The sequence below is a fragment of the Colletotrichum abscissum genome (assembly GCF_030869225.1).
Source record: "Colletotrichum abscissum strain IMI 504890 chromosome Unknown Scaffold_8.1, whole genome shotgun sequence".
Classification (NCBI taxonomy): Eukaryota; Fungi; Ascomycota; class Sordariomycetes; order Glomerellales; family Glomerellaceae; genus Colletotrichum; species Colletotrichum abscissum.
The window spans coordinates 912797-932219 of record NW_026850525.1 but is presented as its reverse complement, the minus strand read 5'-3'; the positions used below and the strand labels follow the sequence as shown (position 1 = coordinate 932219).

Genomic DNA, 19423 nt, shown 5'->3' with positions numbered 1-19423 from the left:
ACCGCAGGCAATGCCCTGATTGCGCCAAGTATCTGCTCGTGTCTGCGTGGGAAACCCCCCTCCGACGTGGCTGTGCGTCAACGGAGCGGCAACTCCAAGAGAGGGGGGCTGCTTGCAACGGCAACTGCAAGAGAAGAGTTCCATAGTCCTCGGCAGATAGCGATCTTGCATCACGTGCCGATAACGAGGGGGCCGCGAAGGGCCGATCCAATCTGATGTTTGGACGAAACGGGATTTTCAGCTTCCCCGCCCCATCCGACCCGGAAGGATTAACTTGACACCTAATATTCGAGGCAGAAAACCTCTTTATTGTTGTTTCGCGTCGCCCAGGGACGTGCTTTTGGTGGGGAAAGTAAACACAAGGGCCACCAACTACAGCATTACAGCACACATGCAGCAAACAGTCAACAATTTGACGACAACCTCAGCGCCAACAACACGCATAGAAAAGATGCCTCGAGTGGCCCAAGTACCGCGCGCAAACAGCCGCGCAGGCAGTGTCAGAGCGACTTCCGGGTCGATGAACACATCGCCCTTCAAAAATTCACCAGTCAAGTACGTTTGCGACAGCAGCCCCCGTTTACCGACTTTGCATAGCAACGAAACTAAACAATGCGCAGAATCCCTCTCAACGATGATGCTGAAGAAAAGGCGCGACGTGCGCATTCTCGCCATGCATTTCATGAGCGCCAGCGCAACGAACTAAAGGCGGCTGCTGCAACTCCTCTGCGCAGGAATAACAACAGCTTAGAAGATATCGAAAATGACACACCAGGCTCGAACCCCAAGACACCGCACGCCCGTGGCAGCCGAGGCAGCAGACAGGTTGTCGACGACGATGACGATGAAGGCTTTGTAGTCAGCGGAAGCGCGGTCACGCCTATGAAACGAGTCCCGATTCTTGCCAACTTTGAGGAGTGGATGAAGATGGCCACAGATAACAAGATCAACGCAAACAACTCTTGGAACTTCGCCTTGATCGACTACTTCCACGATATGTCACTTCTCAAGGAAGGTGACGGAGTCAACTTCCAGAAAGCCAGCTGTACGCTGGATGGCTGTGTCAAGATTTACACAAGCAGAGTCGACAGTGTCGCAACCGAAACCGGCAAGCTACTGAGTGGTCTCGCGGACAGCAACAACAAGAAGAAGGGCAAGGAGGGTGACGAAGTAGAGGGTGAAGAGAGCGAGGAGGAAGTCGACGAAGACGGCAACGTCAGGAAGAAGCCGAAGCGCAAGGTATGTGCAAAACGCATGTTGGCTGTGATGGTAGGCTGACTTGTGCGCAGACGCAACGATCCTCCGAGGCGACCCTAGCACCAAACTTTTCCTCGCTTCAACTCAAGAAGTTTGAGTTAGAATTCGCCGTGGACCCCCTTTTCAAGAAAACCTCCGCAGACTTCGATGAAGGTGGCGCCAAGGGCTTACTGTTGAACCACCTCATGATTGATGCCCAAGGACGCATTGTTTTCGACAGCAGTGACGAAGTTGGTGACGCACACACCTCAAAGACCCGAAAGAAGAACGAAGACGCCGACGATGAGGACGATAATAACACAGAGATGCAGGATGCTTCGGTAGCACAAGAGGAGCCCGAGCAGGAGGAGAACGTCGAAGATGTTGAAATCGACCTAGGAGCTCTCGGTGCCAAGTTCTTCTCCGATCTTGGTCGTCTCGACGAGCTTGATGTCTGTCCATCATTGAAGAACTTTGACCTCGGCGACCCGTCTGGTTCCATGGATATTCCTTTCCTCAGAGCCCCGGAAGATTGGAGAGGTGATCAAGACAAGGACAAGAACCCCGACTCGCTGGGTGACAACTCTGGCATGTTCATTGACGGCGACAACGCTGCTGGCTTCGACGACGACGATCTTGGACTGGGTGGCTTCGAGCTTGGCGCCGACGTGGCATTTGGTGAGGGTGGTGAGGCTTGGGCCAGGGAAGCCGCTCTTGAGCCCCAAATGCGGGTCTACGATGCTGGCCTAGGCGAGGAAGCTGGCGACGGTGACGGAGTCGAGATGATGGACCCAGACAATGGAGATTTCGTCGTATCCATGTCCCACGCTAAGAGCGCCGACAAGATGCACGAAGATATTCTCGGATATTTCGATCAAGCGCTGCAGAAGAACTGGTCAAGTGCTGAGCACTGGAGAATCCGAAAGATCAAGGACGTCAACAAGCCTGTCGGTCCTGCCAGGGTGCGCAAGGAGAAGGAGCCTTTTGAGATTGACTTCTCAGCGCCCCTCGACCAAGCCTTGGCCGACGTCTTGTACACCCAGGCATCAAGCAACTCTGCCGTCTCCATGCCCAAGAAGGACTGGAAGTCGAAATCTCGCAATTTATTGCCTGATGATAAGCACTTCAACTCAAAATCACTTCTCAACCTCTTCCTCAAGCCCAAGGCACGCCTCGGCAGGAGGCGAATCCTCGGAAACAGAGGCGGTATGTTTGGCAATGCCGGGCAAGACAGGGACGTCCCAGAAGGAGAGATGGACGAGGCGTTCTGGGCAAACCAGAAGGCCCCCGTCAAGAGCGAAGACGAGCCGCTGCCGGAGGGAGACTACGACGCAAACTTCTTCCAAGACGATGCCTTGCCGTTTGCTGGTGGCTTGGATGACGACGACGACGAGTTTGCGGATGCCCGGGAGCACCTGTCGCCCGGCGCCGAAGGCGACGTCGGAGCTACGGAAGCTCTTGGCATGACGGCTTTGCTTGGCGGCGACGCAACCACCAATGTTCTGACCGGCGCTTTTGGAACGACTCTGGTCACGCAAACACGTCGCATGCGGCCGGATTATGTGCAGTTTGCACGTGTTGCCAAGAAGGTGGATGTGAGGCGCTTGAAGGAGGAGATCTGGAAGGGCATGGGTCTTGAGGGCCTGGACGCCGTAAGTCGAGTCTCTCGGTCACCCTTCCCATCAGGGAATGAATTATTGCTGACCCACCACCAGGATTCCACAAGACTTTCTTCACCTGATGCCCCAGCGCCACCGGTAGAGCCACCCGCCAAGGATACCGAACTCAAGTTCACCGAGGTCATGAACGGCCTGGGCTCGGTTTACCCCAAGGCCATGATGGAAGATATCTCCACGAGTTTCTGTTTCATCAGTCTGCTGCATCTCGCCAACGAGAAGGGTCTCGTCATCGAGAAGACACCCGAGCTCACGGAGCTGAACATCCGCAAGGATTGGACAGCCGAGATCGTGGGAGGAGAATAAGGCAGCGACTGTACTCTTGTAACCCAAGGAGAGGAAGCAAAAAATGGAGGGATAAGGGTGTGGCGGAATCCTGTGTTTACACGTCGAGGCATCGGCGTTTCTGTGGTTTTTTGTTGAACGACGGCATGTTTGATTTTTCTGGCAAAGTGGGTTGGGTAAACCTTTACGTCTCATAATGAACACTGGGCGGAAACATTCCATTTTGAGAGCTTCGTTCTCTATACCTTCTTCTGTATCCGTACTTGAGGGCGCGGCTTGAGCTTGGGAAAAAGGAGGCTGTGTGACGACGGACGTAGACGTCTTATGTAATGGATCAAAGAGAACAATGCCAACGACTTCTCAACGAGGGACCTTTTTTTCCTACCTTACCTTGGTTATCTATTGCTTTTTCTCGTGTCAGTGCTTTTTTCTTTTTCCTCTTCAGAAACGACACGCCGGGCGGTGATATGCATAATTAAGGTAAGCATGATTATTTTTTTATTCATCGTCTTAATTCCCCTTAGCTTGACCGTTGAAAACGAACGGACGGGAGCTAAGGAAGACAAGGTAAGGCAAGGCCACGAACGGAGCAAGTCTCCGTTTTGAGGGTGAAGAAAAATGCTCGTGCCCGTTTTGGCGTGATTTTTCAGGGTCCCGCTCATCCCCCCCGTACTTGGTACGCTATGGTTTCGGATCTCAATAGTGAATGAAGACCCTGGATTTTTGGTTCCTGCGCCTGACTTGTTTTGGGGCTTCATGCAAATCTGAAGGGACGATGAGCAGCAGAACGGTCGGACGGGTTTGGGCGAGCGCAGTGGGCACCGTAGGGAGAAAAATAATCAGATGGCAAGGGCGGATGCAGCGCCGTTTAGTGTCTGTATGCGGACAGCGGCGATGGAGGATTTGGTCTCTATGGATAGAACAGACTGAATACTTGGCCGATAGTATGCGTTTGACACATAGCACCCATCACGAGCGAGATACCGAGCGGCAACAGACTCACGACAGTGGATGACGGATTCGCTGCAGGCGAGCAACCCGCACTATTTGTAAGAGTCTACGAACGCAGAATCTCCTTCCATACAGGATCGCTCATGGGTACCCTCCCTCTTGCAGAGACGACAATCATTTGGTTGGAGCGGCTCTCTTCTCACTTGAAGTTGTGACAGAAGAACGCTGCCTCGTGTTCGCTTCTAAGGCCTAGCCGCAAATACTATTTCGCCCGCCGATTCGCTAATAATATCGTCATCTTTAGCCGACGGCTTCGGCTGATTTAATGATTAACCTCGTGATTTGACTAAGACTCAGACGCAGCAAATGTGGTTGAATCTGACGCTTTGGAACGTATATGAATCTTTCAACAGACGAGCGGTGTCGTCAGACTTGTCGCATAGGACGTAACCATCACAAACATCAAGCGCTACTGTTACTCCCAGATGAGCCAACAAATCATCCGCATGACCTCGGTTCACTTGTCCTTTTTTAAGCTCATTGCTCAAACGAAAGGCCACTGTCTCGAAGCCAGAATCTCTTCTCGCGTATTCTTCATAGAATATACGTGACCAAGTGATGAGAAGTGAATTGTCTATACAAATAGAACAGCCCTTTCCTATGGGCATTATAGACTGATGATGTCGTCTATGAGAAGATATTGCTGGAAATCGCATAGTTGTGTTGAAACAACGAGCCAACCGGTTGCCAAATAACAGCCTGCCAAAACTGAACGCTGTTTTGTTTTCCTTCAAGAGGATCGGAGATGCAAACCTGCTCTTAACGATCCCACGCAGAAGCCCGCATCTGATTTGTGCATAAGACTCTGCTATGCAGCGCATTTTGATCTCACCTTACCTCGTTTACTCCTCCTGCTCGATTTCCGACGCTGGTTCGATCCAGTCGCTATCGATGAAAAACAAATTTACAAGATCATCACAACCACTCCACTCATCAAAACCCCATTGAGGATCGATTGCCAGGCAAAATGAAGCAAAATCAAGGAAAATCAAGACAGATTTCACGTTCACTACCTAAACGCCTGAATCATCCTGCAACAATCACGAGACATTGCAACTTCCCATACTTTGAACCTGCTTCCAGATCAACAGACATCACCTTACTCGTGTCCCGATGAACGCGGAACGCGCACCCCAAGCAGGGGTAGTATCACTAGAGTCCAAGGCAGGGGCACCACCAGGCGGAGCAACAAACGGGTTTAGTTTCGTTTTCCGGTAAACAGGGGTCCTCTGAGCTCAGCAAAAAAAAAACAAGTGAGGCGCACGACTGTTAGGAGGGACATGGAGGGAAGACACGAAAAAATAACGATAAAATAGGACCCCCAACCAACCAACACGGCCCGTCAGCCAACCAAATCCGCCAAGACCGGGGAGGGGACCCTCTTGGAAAAATCGAAAATCAGGCCAGGACCCCGAAATCCTGACAGAATTATGACGTTGACCGGTGCGCTCAGGGTACTTTGTGCCAACACCGCCAATGAGTGGTCAACGTGAAGGTGCTCAACCATGCAGGCGCCCTCAGATTGGACCAAGACCCTTCATTTTGCCTACCTTACCTTACGCAGTGCTTTAGTGCCAACGGCGGTTCGGCAGAAAAGTATTGGCTTGTTCCTGAGCATCTTCCCCTCAGGAAAGGGTAACGCCCGTGATGATCCCGTCAGAAACGCGAGGCAGGACCGCGGAGGAAGGGTCCTATTGTGGTTGACGTCATAACCTCCCGGCCTTGCTCTGCTATGTTTTCCCTCTTGAACCCCTACATTCCGATTTCTCTCTTCATTTATCCATAAGTTCATCTTAATGAATTCGTTCAATTGAGACTGCATGTCGTTGTTCATACAGTTGATATAGTTTTTTGGTTCCTCGAGCGACCAGAGAGCTTTTGTATCATGCAGTACCCACCAACAACCTATATCCAAAAGTTACCCATCGCCTGGCCACGCGACGCAGCTTACAACGCCATTTGGACGACAAACAAATGCCACGTCCAACGGGACAAAAAAAAACGCCATCACTGTCCAGTTGCGCCACCTCGAACAAGATCTCCAAACGATGCCAATCCATGAGGGTATTCAAGTAATCAAACAGACCGACCTCAGCCAACCAGGCTAGACTTGAGCGAAACGCTGATGCCATCAACGACGACGAAACAAACAACCGAATAAAACAACAATCAAACGCACGAGACTGTACTCGGGGCCGACGTCAACAGTTTGTAAATCCAAAGAGTGGATGGAGAACGATGATTGCCGGCCATATGTCAAAACTCGCATCCGCTTATTGAACACGACGGTTCACGATCTCGCCCGCCCGCACCAACGCGCTCATGCCGTCGAGCTTCGGATCGCTCCTCTCTTGAACCCCGAGCGACGTTGCAGAAGAAGCACCCGATGATGCTTGCGACACGTTCGATCCATCAGTCCCCGTTGACGAGGTGGACTGGAATCTCAATAAGGCAGGTGGTGATTGGTAACCTTGAAACCTCATTAGCCTCTGCGGAAAGCCTTGCTTGGTTTGACCGTGAGTACCATTCGTCGCTCCCATCGGAGCTTGAGGCTGCCCTGCATAGGGCAACTTTGAATCCTGGAGCGGTTGTGGTCCGGAAGGCGGCACCGTCGAGAACGGGGATGGTTGCAACTCGAAAGTAGGTCCCGGCAAGGTCTTGTTCGATAATAAGGCGTGAATCGGTAGCGAAGATTCACTAGGTGTTCGGGGATACGACAGTCCAGATCCAGAGGATGAAATGCTTCCCGCGGAAGAATATTCGTGCTTCAATGATGGCGGTGCGGAGGGACCAGGGTGTGTCGGAGGCGCGAAGCCCCCAAAGCCATTTGCCTCAGGAGACCTTGAAACCCCGTTCAGTCCTCGTCCATTGTTGAACACATCCGAGAGGGAAGGAAGATGCGGAAGTGTGACTGGCTCCGTTTTTGCTGGGGCTTCCGTCCATGTTGGGCGGTGGTTCCGAGTCTGCGAGGTACGGGGACTTGTGGAGTGCAAGCTCTCACGATCGAATTGTACACTGGCAGGAGAGTGTACCGAATCATCATTGGGGGGATGATGATGATGGGAAATTGGGGTCGGCACGGCCGTCGAGTATTGCGATTCAGATACCGACACCACAGAACCCACACGCTGTTTGCGATTAGGAGGAGGTTCGCTTCCCTGGTGAGACTCTGTACCACTCCCCGTGCTACTGAGACTCCCAGGTGTGGCACTTGCGCTTCCTCCGTTTTGCAGACGAACCCCCGAATCAAGCTTCTGACGTTTCGACGACTCTTTTGCTGGATCAGGGTCAGCTTGGCGGCCACTCGAAGCGACAAACCTCCACGCACCTTGATTTGCGGAGGCTTGCCGTGCCTTGAAATCTTGTAAGTACAGGTTGTATTTCCTATACTCTGTCGTCTTCTTATACTCAGCCAAGTCGTGGTTGTATTTCTCCTTGGCTTTCAATGCGGAAGTTTCGTATGGCTCCTTCTCGCCGGGAGTTAAGTTTTGCCAGTGCTCTCCCACAAGCTTGGCTATCTCGGTAAATGTCAAGTTCCGACCTTTGAGGTCATCACGCATCTCTGCGAGATTGATCAGATATGTTCCATCATCTCAAAGCAGGGTGGAATCCATAACATACTGTTTGAAAAAAGGACATAGGCCGAAGGAGGTCTCTCAGGGGCATTTTCATCAGGCTACGTTGGTTAGCTACGCCCAGGTACGAGTGTACATCTGCATGAGAGTTACAAACCTTGGGGTGACGCCTATACTTTCGTTTCGTGGCAACGGGTCCCTCCTTGACCTCGAGGCGGGGTTGATCAGGTCGTTGTGTCTCGGGCTTTGGCTCTTCTGCGCTTGCTCTTGTGGGCGAAACTAGTGATGCATCCGGGGCAAGGCCACGAGAGTTGGCGATGCGTCTCTGCAATTTCTGCCTTGTGTTAGGGCTTGTAGGGGTTGCGAATGGACGTCAAGCACTTACACGTCGGTGTCCTAACTTGACTCCAAGTGCGTCGCTGCAAAATTATCCTCGTTAGTCTCGAGTATGTGGCGTGGCAATAGCCATGGTTTACTCACAGGTCAGACTCAGTAATGTCCAAAATCGTCTCCCACGTATCGAATCCTTGCTCGAGAAAGATGTCTAGGTACTGCGAGATGCCTAGCTCTGCAAAGATTCCATCCAGTCCTTGCGCCATGGTTTATCTGAGTGGCGTATATCAAGTTACGTCAACTCGATGGTGCTGTTGTTACGGGACGGTAGGGCGATGGTTTGCGAACTTCTTCTACGTCGAAAGTGATCTCCAAAGAATTGGCTTTCACTGTTTGCCGCTTTTCGTTCAAATCCTTCTCGAAACCCAAACTCTTTCATTCAGTCGTCGACTCGATTCGCTACGTCTCGATTTCCGTCGCTCGAAGTCGAAACACTTCCTTTTGCGTTGCGGTCAACCAATAATCATCGAAGGCTTTCTTCTCAATCGAGTCGCGGCGGATGGGCAGCGACAGGCGGCGTCTGTATCGAATACTGAGTGTCGGTCGGCGATGATCGTTTTCTCGTCGTTTTCGATACTGAGCAAGTCGATCCAAGAGCGATGTTGTTGAAGTAATTCCGAAAGTATTCGATTGCTGGGCGAATTCTACGTCTGCTTGGGGCGTTGATGATAAGTAATTGCAGAAGAGGAAGGCGTGTGGCACGCATGGCGTGGATATACCAAGTTGGTGGCTGCCATATGGAGGACGGATCTCGATGACATTGAAGGAGACCGAGCTTTTGGGGTGTGGGACAACGGCAAGTACCAGACCAAGCAAAGAGGGGCTTCGGGATTCAGATGAAATGGGATGTGCGCTCTGGATAGAATACGTACTTTATGAGAATGCGTTTTTCTGAGCCGGCTCGGCGGTTCGCAGCCGCATGAACGACGGGGAAGACAACGGATAGATGGTCTGGTCTGGTAGAGGAAAGTAGCGCGCGTCTTTGGTGGGAGTGATGAAGACTGGACCAAGTTTGTTTGATCGAAGAAGGGGGTTAGGTTTGGGAGAAAGTGACCAAGCCGGCAAAGTCTTTTTTTTTTGTCGTCTTCCTTTGCACGGGTTGAGAATTGGGAACGGTGAAGAAGAACTGGGGGGATGACCGTCTACTGAGACGGAGAGGAGAAAACGAGTTTGGTGAGCCAAGGGGTGGAAGGCAAGGTAAGGTACGGATGGATGCCAGTATGGTACGGAGGAAGGGCGAGGTAAACGGTTCGAAGATTGAGAAGAACTAGCCCCGCGGTGATCGACGCGGATTAAGAGGTGAGGTCAGAGGTGTCAATAGGGAATCTCTCTCGAGGGTGGGTGTGTGTTGAATGGTCGACCGTAAGGTAAGGTAAGGTAAGGTAGTGAGTCTAGGTACGGATACTGGTAGCCTCAGACGTCGCCGCAGACTCGACTTGTGATCCGGGGTGGCATGTCCAATGGCCCCAAGCCCCAAGTAGAGAAGCTAGAGCAGCAGACTGATGGATAGCTCAAGGTACCCAGGACAAGCTCCCTGGCGTCTGATCGCAGAAACCGACTTTCGAGAAGTCGGCGATAGCAACAGTGAGCATCTGTTACTGGAAGCCCATCGCAAAGAAAAGCGGGATCAAGCACAAGGACAGACACATATGGAGCCCTTTTGGAAGACATGAAAAGACATGGGTTCTCAGCGAGTCAGGAACAGGAAACGGCCGCTTGAGATGGGCCTTCGGGATACATGCAAATCCTGTACCGGTACATGAAATCCGTACCTGGACCATGTCTCCATCCCTTCCATCTTTGCCTCACTCTCCCAGGACTACAGGGTAGAAAGTAAGGTACCCTAGATACGAAGTACCTTACGTAGGTACTTCAGTGCCTCTCTCTTTCCCCGTTAAGCCCAAGGCACCCACCAAACTTGAGGCCTCAGGCCGGGATCACACATGGGTACGGAACTGGAAAGAGTGCTAGTGGCCCTGGGCCACTGCCCACTGGCTGGTAGGTAAGGTAGAGACTAAGAAAGAGAGGGGGGGTGGGTGTTCATCCATCATCCATCCACTCAAAAATCACTCCCCTCGACAACCTGCATACACCTCCAGGCAAGGTACCTTACCTTCGCACCACACAGACATAGCAGACACGCTAGACTCTGATGCGCCAGCACCACTCTCTCTCTCTCTCATGAACGGAATCCGCTCCGTAACTCGACTGACTGCAAGTGCGGTAGCGGGAGCGGCATCATGACACGCCTCGCCTCGACAGAACATTCCCAAGCCGTACCTGCACACTATCTAGACTCTCACCACTTAGTAGAACACACGATACCAAAACAGCCACTATTGAAAAACCAGTGCTGACCCTAGATTCAAGACGGCATCTGCATCTGGATAGTACTCCAATTTGGCAACGGGCCCTTCGAGACCGTCGCGGGTCATGCCGCTGGCTCCTGGCCAGCATTCTTCTTCTTCTTCCTCTCCAAAAAGAGAGCGGGGACCGAACATCGTCATTTGGGTCGCGGAATACCGCCCGTCGAACATTCGGCCAGGAGAGTGAGAACCTCGCCCTCAATGCAAGCAGTAAACAGCCAATTGCTGCATTATCATTCGCATGCCAGAACTGCTTGGGACAATGGCCAAACAGCGCGAATTCGATTCTTGTTGACGGAACTGCGCCTGACCCTATAAACAGCCCTGCGATCAAGTCACTGTTCCATTGCCTGCTCTCCAATCAAGACCAGGCCGTCAAAGTGAATCTCGATGTCGATTCCACCTCCACGCTCATCAGTGTGTTTCTCAGACAAGCCAGCTCGCGCTTCTCGACGTGTCAGCGTTCGAGCAGCCAGTCAGACTGGCTTGAACCGCCAGAGATGGCTATTCACACGCCTCCGCGCGGGGAGACGGAGCATTGCACCAAGGATTGAAAGACACCTGAAATCGAAGAATTGCGCCGCGATCGAAAGCCGCTACCACCCCTGCTACACACGCTCACGCGGATGAATCTGGCCACCACGGGCCACGGTTGAGGAACGCACCTCGTCCATAGGTAGTTGTCCCAAAGCACGGTGCGGGTGAGACAACAGACCGCGACCTAGGACGACGTAATAATTGCGTTGACGTCTCCGTTCACCTCGCAAATGTCCATCTGCACATTATGGAACAACCCTAGTGGTTATACGAATACCGGAAGGAAATGTCCACATAAACGACATGGCAATGTTTCGATGATCGATCATCCAGAAGTCGATCCAGGACGAGAAGCCGTTTCGTCACGGCCGTGGGCGCCAGAACACAGCGACCTTCGATCTACGATCCATTAGACCCAGAGCAAAGGCCATCAGGGGGGATCAGCTTGGTGCCGGTGCGATGCGTCTTGCTGGTAGACAGATACGACAGACATATCACCGAATTTGCAGAAGAATCGCATTTTCGCAATGCGATTACTGATGACACAACATGCCGTGTAACTCTGAACCGACACAAGGGGCAACTTCGCCGTCGGCTGACCTAGCAAGCAACTGAATTGTCTCCCGTTTAACCGAAATGTCGTTATGTGGCGGAGGGGTAAACGACGAAAGCCATCGTCAGTCTGGAGATTGTGCATTCGGCTCGATATGGCATTTAGGTGACGGGTGGCAAAGTGAGGCTGAGAGCACATGTGCCTTCACTTCTGGGTTGTTACCGGCTCCACCGTCCATTAAGAGCGTTCTGGAACTCGGACCATCTGAATGAAGCTGGACAAACCGACGGCGAGCAGGATTGGCACGGCATCTAGGCGCATGCAGACAGACCCTTTTGACGGGGCACTGGAACGAGAGAAATGCATCAAACAATGCTTTGCGAGAGCTGGTCAGCACGGATTAGGATCATGGACCGGTCCAGCGTCGCCAGACTGAACCCGCCCATGGTGCCAACACGATCTAGGCCATTCCGCACCCCGTTAGTAGCACGCTGCAGCACCAAATACGCGAAAACGCGCCAGACCATCAGAAAACAACACCCATGGCCATATTCAAGCTTGTCGACGACGGAGCATTGACTGGATCGACGTGGTCCGTGTTGCGATGTTGAAAGGTGATAGAAGCTGGTAAATTGAGGGTTCTGAAATAGCAGCACGAAGTACGGACTCAACGGAGTACGGATATCTTGTTTCAATATGCTAATACCCATGGCCAGCACTCGCACCGGCACGAATAATTATCTCACCTCTTCAAATTTCCATACGGAGAACACGACATGGCCATGGGCTCCCGCTGCGGAGGGCGTTGATCTATCCGTGTGCTCCAATGGACGACGGAGGGTTTCGCCGTGGAACGTGCTACCTACATGCCTAATGGCAGTGTTACAGAGCATCGACGCGCTAGTCACCTCCCGACCCAACCTTCGATATGGACGTCCCGCCGTGACGTAGATTTGATGCAGCACGAGGTTTGCGGAACCGACAACCTCGGACCAACTGGATCTTGTTGGATCCCTTCTACGTCGCCGAATGACGATAAGTTGCAACAAACTGTAAGGAGCTCATGGGCCAAAGTTTCATCGAAGATACGAATCTGAAGATTAGCGGGCAGCAAATGGGCTGACAGTAGCCACCGGCTGGTCTAGACACCGAGAGAACGGATACTGTGGGCGTGAGAGACTGGGAAGAGGTAGGAGAAGACAAGACAGTCTTGCGCGCGAAGGGGAAGGGAATCGTCGATGTTTGTGCATTGCCTGCAGGTCTGGTTGAGGGATATCGTCACTGGGCATTCGAGCATACGATCGCAGACGGCACATACGATCACCATGGGAAGCAAAGGCGACAGGGCTGATGCTGTTCTTGCGCGGGCATGCCCAGACACTGGGCTGCTGGCACGCTGGTTGGCGAGAGGGTCTAGACTTCTACTAGGTACAAGTGTATCTGTACAAGACTGTCCATACAAGCGTAACGTAGGCGCAGGCGCACAAAAGCATGACTTTGCAGTGAGCGAGCAAAGCAAGGAACGAGACGGGACTGGATTTGGCTGAACTCATCCAGGGCGGAACCGTAAGTTACGGAGGAGGGCACATGGATGGACAGAGGGATGGGATCATTTGAGGGTTGTGATGATGGGTGTGCGAACAAGGTTCCATTGACTGCGACACGGTGAATTCCAACATCTCGATCGCGAACGCCCATTTCCCAGTCATCGAGATTGAGCAAAATGCCACCAAGAGTGAGAGAGATTGGACCGCCGCCAGTGCGTCAGAAAGCACTGGGTTTGGGTATTTGGGATCCGATGTCATTGTTTTTTTACTGATCAGACACTGCAAAAGTCCGATCGGGATGGGATGGGGTTTTGGTTGGCATCTGGAAGTGTGCGGCGCCATCGAAAAAAAGAAAAAGAAAGAAGGAACACCCGGAAAAGCTAGTTGGGGGTTCTTTCCCAGCGCAGCGAGTGCCTGTAGGGGGTTTAGGAAGGGAATGTTGACAGTTTCCGGTGCGGTCCACCGCGCCCAAGTGGGGTTAGCGCCAGGACACTTCCTGCGAAGTAGGCGGTACCTCGAGACCTTTGACTGTACAGCCACCTGCCGCATTCCATAAGGTGACGTGAGGTACCTACATCAGGTACAAATACTCGGGTAGCTTTGTGAAGACAACAGACTCAGTGCTGTACTTGCAACGGGGGAACCCAAGCTATGGCTCAGCATCCCATCCTTTCTTCACTCGCCCTGCTTGCCCCATGGTTATCTAATGCTATCGTAGTAGGGACGGAAAGTAAGGTAGAGGGATGACCTCACTTTCCCCAGTCATGTCTACGAAGAAGAAACAACAACAACAACTCACGGGCGAGCTGTCAACCATCGAACCCGCCTTTCACGTCCGTCTACTGAATATCGGCAGGAGAGCCGGAATTGGAATTCCATCTACCGTAACAACATTGCAAATGGATGTCAAGATCCTCTCTGACTCACACGGGCCTCGAACAATATGTCTGTTCAAGGCCTGTCCGTGCCTTCCTACCTGCCTCCCATCGCAAGGTACCATCCCATTCGAAAGTGAAGCAAACCATGGCAGCCACAAGCATAAGTCTGGAAGAATTTCCCGCTACCAGCTGCCCAGTTCAATATAACACGACCCTCTGGCTTTCTGGCTGCATCGGCCCTGCTTTGATTCTGCAGTGGTAACCTGTCGGCAGGTTTCCAGGTTTTGCGTATGGAGGACGTTAGGAGGGGGGCAGCTTGCAGGCAACAGCACGCTTCGGATCAAATCAATCAACCTGGTTCCCGAAGCTTAGCTTGGCAACGATACTTTCTTGCCAACGGTGCGGCGGTGCACCCCCCAATATTGAGTGGGCCACGGGTGGGATGAATCTGCATTCTGTAATGGAATCGGAATCAAAAGTCGACTTCCCATCATCACGAGGACGGAAATGGTATTCCCGGCTCAAGATCAAGGCACCGACAGTCATATTGACCATGTTCGATTTGGGGACAATCAGGCCGAAATTACCGCGATAGTTTGACAACCCTCGCACTATTATTTCGCACCTGTGCCCCAGGTAGTACTGTTGTAGTAACAACGCATCCGAAGATGCACGGGTCATTGCGATGTAGACATGATCGTGATACCACATTGCGACGCTACTTACTCGTTTCCCATACACTGGGCAACCTCCTCGCTGTGGTTAGCAAAAGTTGAGGCTGAACAGCGATGTTTAAGTCCACGAAGAGCCATCCAGCAAAAGTATTAGTGCCCAGAGGCGGATTCGAACCGCCGTCAACACGGATCGCTGTATAGAAGAACCACAACGTATCATCCTAACCAACTAGACGATCTGGGCCACCGGGTGACGTTGTGATTGGCAGAGAGTTCAATGTCTAACAAGCGCAGCGTGAAGAGACTGTGAGTTTCTCTAGTTCTCGTAGGCCCGTAACGCTCGTGATTAGGTAAGCCTTGGGCACCGTGCGTCTTTCCCAGGTGAGTGTGAGGGGTTCGAGTGACCGCGTGTTTCTGCCGCCTATCGACGACACGCCGTTGAATCTACGGACGTCTCGAGACCCTACACTACAAAATCCCATACATCCATCCCAGGAACATTCAATATCATCTATCCCCTGACACACGACACCGAATTATCGCCTTTCATTCGGCATTACCGAATTCCGGGTCATCTGGTACGCTGAGCCACCCAGAGAAGAACCGGTCCCCCAGGCCGGGAATCCACGCACGCTTGTCGCCCTACCTTGGCCAGAGCAAATCACTAACAAAGCTACAACAAAAGTATTACCAAGTATTCAACAGCGTATTGACGACTCGTCAACGGCAAAACATCACGAGAAGGCGGCGCAAAAAAAGACGCCTAGTATCCGCATTTCCCACCATTACGACACGCATACCAGGGTACGGGAACGGGCAATCCACGATATCGACAAAGGGTTGGATCGGTGGAGGATTAAAAAAAGAGGGCGACCCCTCCCATTAAGACCCCCAAATCAGGCCACTATCTTCTCCCCTTTTGTTTTTCTCAGGGCAGCTTTTTATTTTCTCACCCTTTTGATTCGCCCGCTCATCACCATCTTCCGAACATGGCCCCAACGTCCAAGGCGCCCGAGTCCGCCTCCCCGACAACGACCGGGCCCGATGGCGACTCGTCTGTGGATAACATTGCCCAGGTACGTGTGTGTTGTTAATGTTATCCCGTTGCCTACAATTCTGCAAGGCGGTTTGGTTTTGTCTTGGGACCCCGACACAGCAAGGGGCCTGGGGACACCTGAGCGGATCGCGCTGAAAGGCGTAGAGCCTTAGGCTCAACCGCGGTCCCAAAGGTGGTTTTTTGCCCGTCTTTCTCTGCCTCGGTTTACCATCTCCCCTGCGTTTCCCATCCTTCCCTTCTCCGTCTCTCTCTTTCGCAATCTCTCGTTCCGCCCCTAGATGCCTCACTCCGTCTCTCCTCCCCCAGTCACCTCGCTGAGTACTGCACCATCCGCCTTTGGCAAGCCCGTTGTCAGCTCCGCTGTCCTCCGCTCGTACATACGGAGCGGCTGGGAACTTGCCTGGTGGTGCACGCTGTAACTTGCTGCAGAGGAGAGGAGAGGAGGAGAGGGCATGGTGAGGGCAGAAGGGGGTGGCATCGGATGGGAAAACCCCCCTACCTAGACTGTTCCAGGGCTGACCACGTTCGGGGCACGTTCTAGGCCTACAAGGACCTGCTAAGGTACGCTCATTTGACGAGTATTTTCCCTTCCTTCCTGTTACTCTGCCCCCCCACTCTCGTCGTCTGCGAGCTGAGTGTCAGCACCTCTTGTCCTCGCGCCCATGGTGTGAGGGAATGAGACGCCCCTCTCCCTGCTTCACTCACCACAATGTTGAGAATGGCATGTTTGCACCCTGAACGAGTCGGAGCTGCCTCCGAAGCTGCAACCCCCGAGGGAGAGCGTATCGCGTCGGATACCTACCATACGGTACTCAGCAGTCTGGCCCAGCTTTTCCCACGGATCCTGGTGTGGCACAACAGCGGCCGCGGCGCCTGTGCTCACATTCATTCGTTCGTGGGCAAGACATCACCAAACCTTTCCACCTGGTGCAAATTCCCCTTTTTTGCGAATGGCGTTCTCAGCCTTGGACTCTTTTCGAATTGGCGTCGGATTTTGCTCGATCCGGCATAGACTCGAAATCTAGCCAGAGATTTTTTTTCCCCCGGCTCATAACCGCCGGCATTCTTACATTTTCGGCTCTGCGGGTTCCTGTTCTAGCGAAGAGGGCCATCCACGACCTAGCATTCCTCTGGTCGCTTTGCCCGCGATAACCTCTATGGGGGATGTCGCATTGAAGCGAGACACGCGATTTTATCGCTCGATCTGAGGCAGGGTGCTGGACGGGTTGTGGTCCGGCACTCTCCCATTCGCTATTCCAAAAACCCATGTGCGACGATGGCTTTCGGTTACCGCTTCCGCAGAAAGCCCATATCGTTGAAGTTCTAGACCCTCCCTTTGGCCTAGACTATCCGCTGGCACCGCAAGCCTAGAGACGAATACGGCCTTGAGCATCTTTCACCTCCAAGCCTAACGCCCACATCCAGTCTCAGCCCATGAGCACTTCGCGACGCCCGGGACCGTTGTCAGATCACGCCCAAATACTATATGCATCGCCAGACTTTAGGGGCTACTGCACTTCCCCTTGCTCCCCGCCGGGGTCTAGCCAAGCGGCAGGACCGAGAAGATGAATTCCCATGTTTCGTTACCCATTGAAATACGCCCTCGTGACCGCTGTCATACACGCCATTCTTTTGGGGAGAATTTGGGCTAACCCCAAATCGCATACAGAGGCGAGCAGGCGGCCAGCGCACTCGAGGCCAACTTGACGAACCTCGAGGGTCGACTTGATGCACTGCTAGCCGCGTTCGAATCGGCTCAAGAGCCCAACGAGGACGGCACTGTGGCACCACCGCCCGGCCAAGATGCGAAGAAGCCGGACGACACGGTCCTCGCCAAAACCCCCAACTCCGGAACCCAGAGCTCCGAGTCCAAGTCTCCCGAAGCGGCGAAGAAAGCCTAGATCCAGATCTACCTTTTTGACGATGCGGCGCCGCCGCCGTCGCCGGCTATTAGGCACTGGTCTGTGGCTGGGTACACACACATTCGACGGCCGCATCGTGAAAGGGTCAGTCAGCATTTAGTTGCGGTGTCACGAACTCACGGTGCCACGATGTTCTGGACCCGGGACCCATCCCTATTGCATTTGCATTGCATCGTATTCTTTGCCCTTTGCGGTTCCGCATGGAAGCGAATTCTGGGGTTTGTGACAAGACCAAAAGGTGGCGAAGAATGGGCGCCTGCATGCCCCAGGCACGACGATCCATGCTAGGGATCAGGGTTGCCCTCAACACGTGTATTAGCGGATTTTTCCCTCTTGCCCCCGACCTTGACCTATCATATACATTCTCACCGACCGCATCCCGTCGTATATCGCAATGCCCCCATTGATGTATCCGCGCACACGTGGTGACTTTTTCCTCTTTTTCTCTCGGGCTTCACATAGGAGAGGGAGAGGAAGGTACATGGCATGGACGTCCTTCTTCTTTCTCACAGTACGAATAGGGGATGGGAAGTTATCGAGATTGGGGCAAACCGGGGGGAGGCGAAGGCGAAACTGCGCGCAGCATTGCCGGATTTAGACGGCTTTTGCCACTCGCTTATTGCTATCTACATGTCCTAGGAACCACTCAACTTTTCTCTCCTTTTTCATCCTTTGAAGAGGGTCTAGAACTTGGTGATGCATGGATTAAAATGTGATTGAAATGTTTTTAATGTTGTGTCGGTGTGCGTACGGATATAGTGTGGTAGTGCGGTAGTGTGTGTGTGTGATTGTCTAGACAGGAGCATAACCTCCTTCCTCACCTCCTTGCTTCCCTTGCACCCCCCGTCCCCGTATGCGTCTCACTCAAAGGGCCAGAAGGGACTCGGCCGACATGTATGGACGGACGTTCGAACCCCCCTTCCACGCGGAGGAAACCCCCCTCGCAATTCGCAGGGTTATCCGAACGGCGGGGGGAGGGGACTCCAACGGCCGTTCCTGACACGCAGATCATCGGTCAACGAATGAGAAGTGAGAGACGTGAAGCCGATTTGGGGGTGAATCGACAATGGACTCCCGATTAAAACGGTGTATAGTCCCAGCCTCCGGATCAAACGCTCCGTTTTTATTGTTGTTATTCTTGGTGAGATCGTGATGGAGGAGAGAGAGAGAGAGAGAGCCCGGCTAGCAGAGTGACGATGGGTTTTGGGCTGGCACGGCTGGAGACGGTCTGTACGTAGATCCTTAGATGTGGCGGCGGCTCTAACTTGTGCTGGTGTACCCATGCATATGTATTCGTATGTGTGTATTTTGGGTGCCCATTACCGTTCCCCGGCCCAATCGGGTGTGATAAGTGACATTGGGTATCAAGTTATGTTGCGGGTGGGTTTGCTTTCCTCATGTGCTTGTTTACTTTTCCTCCCCGTTGAGGAGGCTACTGGCTCCCTTTTGCCCCCTTGATGATGGTAATGGAACAGTTTTTGATAGCTCTCGGCCGTAAATATATCGTTGTACAGAAACAAGGATGTGAAGTGTAAAATTGGGTTGTCTGGGTAGAAAGACTAGAAGTGTTACAAGCCTTTCCCATGCTTTTCGTCTTCAATAGCGTTACGTTGTAGATTTAACCGTTTACCATACAAGGGGCTCTTATACTCGCGGATATTCTCGCAGCGGCGTCGAAATAAGGGTAGTGATGATAGCGGAGACGTCCATGGA

The 19423-nt window shown here is 52.7% G+C and overlaps 6 protein-coding genes across 6 annotated transcripts; 4 read left to right on the top strand and 2 right to left on the bottom strand.

Moving 5' to 3' along the window:
* Positions 1–451: 451 nt before the first annotated feature.
* CABS01_04299 (barren protein) lies at positions 452–3218 on the top strand (the record flags this gene model as incomplete). Its single annotated transcript, XM_060537670.1, has 4 exons — positions 452–555; positions 621–1239; positions 1290–2888; positions 2952–3218. The coding sequence occupies 4 exons, from the start codon at positions 452–454 to the stop codon at positions 3216–3218; spliced, it is 2589 nt and encodes an 862-aa protein (XP_060390515.1).
* A 3263-nt stretch (positions 3219–6481) lies between these two features.
* On the bottom strand, positions 6482–8382 carry CABS01_04298 (HMG box protein; the record flags this gene model as incomplete). The annotated part of the gene is made up of 7 exons (XM_060537669.1): positions 6482–6678; positions 6733–7485; positions 7537–7770; positions 7830–7884; positions 7941–8117; positions 8169–8202; positions 8264–8382. The coding sequence occupies 7 exons, from the start codon at positions 8380–8382 to the stop codon at positions 6482–6484; spliced, it is 1569 nt and encodes a 522-aa protein (XP_060390514.1).
* A 1207-nt stretch (positions 8383–9589) lies between these two features.
* CABS01_04297 (uncharacterized protein) lies at positions 9590–9847 on the bottom strand (the record flags this gene model as incomplete). Its single annotated transcript, XM_060537668.1, has 1 exon — positions 9590–9847. The coding sequence occupies one exon, from the start codon at positions 9845–9847 to the stop codon at positions 9590–9592; it is 258 nt and encodes an 85-aa protein (XP_060390513.1).
* Positions 9848–10418: 571 nt separating this feature from the next.
* On the top strand, positions 10419–11096 carry CABS01_04296 (uncharacterized protein; the record flags this gene model as incomplete). The annotated part of the gene is made up of 1 exon (XM_060537667.1): positions 10419–11096. A coding segment is annotated over one exon (678 nt), but the record flags the coding sequence as incomplete, so codon positions are not given.
* Positions 11097–15720: 4624 nt separating this feature from the next.
* On the top strand, positions 15721–16207 carry CABS01_04295 (uncharacterized protein; the record flags this gene model as incomplete). The annotated part of the gene is made up of 2 exons (XM_060537666.1): positions 15721–15807; positions 16067–16207. 2 exons carry the CDS (start codon positions 15721–15723, stop codon positions 16205–16207), a joined length of 228 nt encoding a protein of 75 aa, XP_060390511.1.
* An 847-nt stretch (positions 16208–17054) lies between these two features.
* CABS01_04294 (uncharacterized protein) lies at positions 17055–17689 on the top strand (the record flags this gene model as incomplete). The annotated part of the gene is made up of 2 exons (XM_060537665.1): positions 17055–17074; positions 17458–17689. The coding sequence occupies 2 exons, from the start codon at positions 17055–17057 to the stop codon at positions 17687–17689; spliced, it is 252 nt and encodes an 83-aa protein (XP_060390510.1).
* Between the last annotated feature and the right edge of the window lie 1734 nt (positions 17690–19423).